Raw genomic sequence first — 5,809 nt, forward strand, 5'->3', positions numbered from 1 at the left:
AATCTCACGCCTGTTCCCTCTCGTAGCCCCACTCCCAGCTTGGCCCTGCTTCCTTTCTCAGCCCTGAGCCTCTGGATCATCTTCATTCTCAAGGGACCAACTGTTCTTTGTACCACGCACTAAGCAGAGCTAAAGCCTGGCACCTATGTTAAGTTTGCTCCTCATCATGAGCTGGGTGTGGGATCCTCCTCTATTTTCATTTCAAAAGCACTCTGATTTCTTTCTAGCTAGCAGAAATCCTTGTGCTTATTCTAGGTCAACATCTGAAATTGAAATATACTTTTCATGAGGTGTAGTCATCATGCTTTACTTTCTTTGGTTATCCTGGAAGGGACTCTACTCTGGTTCCCAACTGGAAGTGGGTGACCTTGGACACAGATGTCCCCAGCAGTGGCTCAGGTCTCTTAGTGGAATTAAGATAGGGGAAGGTGAGTTTCAGCTGCCAAACAAGACTTCACTTATAATCCTTATCCTGGTAAAATAATGGGACATACAGGCCAAGACATTTGTTCAAGGATGCTCATCTCAGCAATAATGTGAAAATCTCCACGCAGCCTAAATGTTTAATTACAGGAACTGGTTAAACTATGATATATCCATAAGAATGGAATAATCTGTAGTTACCAGACATGAGGATGTAGATTTGTATTAGCTGATCCCAAAGGACATTTATAAATACATTTGGACGTTTGGTGGGTGGCTAAGGGAAGTAGAGTATGTAGCGTAGGATCCCACTTTTTCCAAATGTATTTGTACTAGAAAAGTCTAGAAAAACAAACATCAAATTACTATTAGTGGTTATCTCTGACAAACGCATGCTGGGTGATTTTAAATTATTTTCATGTTTTTTTTTTAACCTTTCTATAATTAAATATATGATAAAATGTATAATGCAGGACCCAGCGTGAGCCAACTCCAGCTGCAGCAGGCGCAGGTCCACAGGCCCTATGCTGAGACTCCCACTCTGTCTGCACACGAGTAAGTCTGTGAAGCAGAGGAGCTTTACTTCCACCATGAACCAGACAACACCTATGCACACTGCGGTGCATGTCTGACACGCAGCATCTCGCGTCCCCCTAACGGGAACAGTGTGGAAGGGCGGGACCCTGCTCTGTGTACATGGAGACGCAGTGTCCTCCATAAGCCTGGCCAGAGGCTAAGCCTTTGGATAGATCTGATCTCAAGCCCACACTAAAAGGGGCCCAGTGACTGCTCCAGGGGAGCCCCAGGGCAGTAAGCCCAGCACTTACCCAAGGTGAAGCCTCTTTATCGAAGCCACTTTCCTAAAGCAGCGTGCTCTCATTTCTAGGGCGCAAACAAGGTAGTTCTCCTTCCTGTCTTAGCATCACCCCGACAGGTTTGCCCAGCATAGTGTTTCCAAGAGCGCTGATGACCCCACTGCATTGGGAAGGCGTGGGCAGTTCTTTTGCTCCATCACCCAGGCTAGAGTGCTATGGCACAATCTCGGCTCAGTGCAACCTCTACCTCCTGGGATCAAGCAATTCTCCCGCCTCAGCCTCCTGAGTAGCTGGGATTACAGGTGCACACCATCACACCTGGCTAATTTTTGTATTTTTAGTAGAGATGGCATTTCTCCATGTTGGCCAGCCTAGTCTCGAATTCCTGGGCTCAAGTGATCTGCCCGCCTCGGCCTCCCAAAGTGCTGGGATTACAGGTGTGAGCCACACGCACCGGGCCGGCAGTGGGCAGTTCTGACAACAGGGAAGCCCCTCTGTGGAGTGCGATGGGCCCCGATAATTCTGAAAGGGCACTTGTGTGGCAGGGAATGGGGTTGTATGAGTATGAGAAATCAGTCTGAGGACAGAAACTTGTAAAGGGAGGGGTTAGGAAAGGAACAGAATGGAAAGGGGCACGAGGGTGCCATTCTGCACTGTGAAGGGGAATAAGCATTGGCTATGGAGGAGAGGGGTGGCCAAGTGAGGGTGCCTTTGTTGCAGAAGCCTGGTTGCTTCCCCACTCCTTCCCCTGAGAGGACACAGAAAAGAATGTCTAGCTGCATAATGTAGCACCCATGAAGCATATGGTCTATAAAGGAAAATAAAACTGGCAGTTTCGGTGGTGAATGGACTGTCCGTTAAGACCCTGTGATAAAGCACCGTGCACTGGGGACCTCGAAAGGCTTCTCCACTGGGAACACTCAGAGGCCTTGGAAATCTTCAGTGTGGACGGCTCTCTCTACCCTGGGCCCGGGAGATGGCCAGGCGACTGCACTGACCCTAAAAGGGGCCAGGTCACTGTCCCAGGGCAGTGAGCCTGGCGCTTACCCAAGGTGAAGCCTCTGTAGAGCTGCAGGTAGGCGGTGAAGAGGCGGGCCAGGCAGGTTAGAACCTTGCCGCTGGTCTCGCCTCCATAGATCTCATAGCAGCAGTGGACCAGGCCATAGGCGGAGCTCCCGTAGTGCGCCTTGTCCAGCACTCCGCAGAGCAGCTCCCCTTCCCTGATGACCACCTGTGGAGGGAAAGGCCACCAATGCCGGGTGGTGGGGGATGCCTCCTGTGGGAGCCACCCACCCTGTACTCTGTGTATGATCCTCATTGTGCAAATCCCTCTACCGTGACCTGCCTAGAGTCCTTCATGGAAAAAAGTAGGGCATTTGTGAAACTAGTATTTTCTCTCTATATTATTATTATTATTTTTTATTATAACAGAGGCAAGCATATACAGACCAGCAGGTTTTTTTTTTCTTCCCTTCAGGGACTATACCACACACACACACACACACACACACACACACACACACACACACGCACACTCTCTCTCTCCAAGTTTTATATCCCCTACTCCCCACACCCACCCATGCTAACTTGAGGTCAAGTATCCTTGACAAAGACCTGTGACCAGACATGGGAGCTTCTAGCCACAAGGTCTTCCTGAAGTGGTGAGCTTCAACCTCATAACTGTGCCTCCGGCCTAGGTACTTTCTCCCTCGAGCCCTGGGAGTAACAACAAAATCTTCCTAACATCCTCTAAGGCCTGAATGTGTACTTTCTCAAAGCTGGGTTAAACCATTGGAAGCTGATGAACAGAAAAGCACTTCTAGATGCGTAATGTAGCACCCATGAAGCACACGGTCTATAAAGGAAAAGAAACCTGGCAGTTTCAGGGGTGAATGGACTGTCCATTAAGACCCTGTGATAAAGCACCGTGCACTGGGGACCTGGAAAGACCTCTCCACCGGGAACACGCAGAGGCCTTGGAAATCTTCAGTATGGACAGCTCTCTCTGCCCTGGGCCTGCCCTCTTGTGGCCTGGTTCCTAAGGCTCAGAGTTGGGGTATGGAACCTTACACCAGTCTGATTATCTCAAGCCACTGAGCAGTCTTGCGGGAAAACAGGACTCTGTGTTGCCAAGCTTTGCATAATCAATTTCAGCCTTTTTGCAGGAGAAGCCTTCCCAAACTGCTTGTGAGTTTTATACTGAGGGTCAAATGCTGGAGATCAACCCTGAACCTTTCCAAAACAAAAGCTGACACCAACTCAGGCACAACGCCTTCTCTTCTGAGGCACAGCACCTGCTTCTGTGAATGTGCCTCCATTTCTGTCTCCGTTTTAAACCAATCTGTCTAACCCTGGGACTAGAAGTCTCCACTCCACACAGCTGGACAGCCATACCTGGGACTCGCACATCGAGTCAGGGTTAAAGCCAGGAACAGATCGAGGAGTTTCCTTCACCCAGGCTTTCCCGGTGATTTTCGCCTTTCCAGATAAGTTCAGCGGGATGTGATCCTCTGGGATTATATTTATGAGCAGTGTTGACAAAACCTGCAAAGAAAAAGAGGACAAACCGATGGCAGAAAGAAAAGTTGAGAACTTCCCATTTAGGACCTCCTGCCCTTGGATTGCCATTTCTGATGATCTCAGGTATGGCAAGAAAAACAGACAGGTTCACCTCCATAGGACAAGGTGATCTCAGTTTTTATTTAAACCAATGAGGAGTGAAAACAAAAATACACGAGAAAGAACTTCACTGGGATTTTTACTCCCTAAAATAGTTCTTAAAGTGAATAATACCCTACACTTAAATTAAATTACTAAATAGACCAAAGGAAGAAGAGGAAAAAGTAAATTGTTTTCATTTTATGCCACATACTCAGATATTTCTTTACTATGACTGGAATTAATTATAGCTACTGAAAGGCCAAGGAATCTTTCCCCGGCCCCAGCTGGATCCCTCAGAGGGGTCGTCCACCCAACAAGCAGTTGCTAACAGGAAGCCAAGAGAAGCACCTTCTCAAGCAGCTGCTCGGCAGAGAGCTCAAAGGGAGGCAGCTTTATCTGCAGATAATCAGAGTTGGTTCCAGAGGGGCTGAATGCAGGTCCACACATTCCCAGAGATGGAACAGGGCAGGGGCAAACGGGCAGGTGTGACAGGTTCTAGGGCTGGGAGACTAACTGCCATCAACAGCGCTTAGTGCGCCTGCAGCAGGCCCCACAAAGCAGTATCTTTAGATGTGTGCAACGAGGGCGTGGTGGCTCATGCCTGTAATCCCAGCACTTTGGGAGGCCGAGGTGGGTGGATTCGAGGACCATCAGGAATCGAGACCATCCTGGCCAACATGGTGAAACCCCATCTCTACTAAAAATACAAAATTTAGCCAGGCATGGAGGCATACACCTATACTTCCAGCTACTCAGGAGGCTAAGGCATGATAATCACTTGAATCCAGAAGGCAGAGATTGTAGTTAGCCAAGATCACGTCACTGCACTCCAGCCTGGGTGAGAGAGTGGGACTCTTGTCTCAAAAAAAAAAAAAAAAAAAGTGCAACGGGACAGGGCAGTTATGAGAGCAGCTGCCTTTTCACCCACGTGCACCAGGAGCAGGCGACAATGGACAACAGCATTATTAAAGACAGCAGAAAATATTCCCTGTTTTCTCAGCAGAAGATGACCAGAAAGGTCATGACTCACACTCTCCATGCCTCAGCTCCATAGAAGGCCAGCACTGTGCGGTGAGTAGGGTGAGGGAGTAAAGGCAGGAGGGTGACACTTCCCTGGGGTGCCTACTTCAAGCTGCACCTCAACCAAGGTGCCACATGCATAGTGGGGACCCCCCCAGGCTAGGCATAGTCAAGACTGGAACTTAGTGTGAAACACACCTATCCAAGGGCAGGGAAATATGACCTGCCACTTCATCTATGAAATCAAGGGGGCAGAAGAGCATTTGATAAACTCCAACACCCTTTCAGGATAAAAATACTCAACAGACTAGGAACAGAAGGAGACGTCACCAACCTAATAAAGGGAGGCACCTACGAAAAACCTACTACTAACATGCTCAATGATGGAAGACTAGATGCCTTGTGCCTAAAGTCAGGACCAAGACAAGGATGTCCACGCTTGCCATTTCTATTCAACAATGTACTAAGAGGTTCTAGCCAGGGCAATTAGGCAAGAAAAGAAATAAAAGACATCCAGATTAGAGAGAAAGAAGTACAACTACATTTGCAGATGACATGATATTATATAGCGAAAACGCTTAAGTGCCAACAAAACAAATTATTAGAGCTTGTAAATGACTTCTTCAAAGCTGAAGGATACAAGATCAACATATAAAAATTAATTCTCTTTCTATATATTAGCAATGAACAATCTGAAAATGAAATTAAGAAAAAGTTCCAGCCAGGTGTGGTGGCTCACGCCTGTAATCTCAGCACTTTGGGAGGCCAAGGCAGGCGGACCACCTAAGGTCAGGAGTTCGAGACCAACCTGGCCAACATGGTGAAATCCCATCTCTACTAAAAATACAAAAATTAGCTGGGCATGGTGGCGGGTGCCTGTAATCCCAGCT

At 48.0% G+C, this 5,809-nt stretch overlaps 1 protein-coding gene across 1 annotated transcript in view; it reads right to left on the reverse strand.

Annotated features, from left to right (window-relative positions):
* Positions 1-5,809, reverse strand: part of POLR1A (polymerase (RNA) I polypeptide A, 194kDa) — an 88,539-nt gene that overhangs the window by 34,437 nt on the left and 48,293 nt on the right. The window contains exons 15-16 of the mRNA XM_011971117.1: positions 3,633-3,782; positions 2,286-2,469 (exon numbers count right to left, since the gene is read on the reverse strand). Of these exons, the coding sequence (XP_011826507.1) occupies positions 2,286-2,469; positions 3,633-3,782 (334 nt within the window). The remainder of the gene's footprint in view (positions 1-2,285; positions 2,470-3,632; positions 3,783-5,809) is intronic.

This window comes from Mandrillus leucophaeus, unplaced genomic scaffold, assembly GCF_000951045.1.
Source record: "Mandrillus leucophaeus isolate KB7577 unplaced genomic scaffold, Mleu.le_1.0 Scaffold988, whole genome shotgun sequence".
Classification (NCBI taxonomy): Eukaryota; Metazoa; Chordata; class Mammalia; order Primates; family Cercopithecidae; genus Mandrillus; species Mandrillus leucophaeus.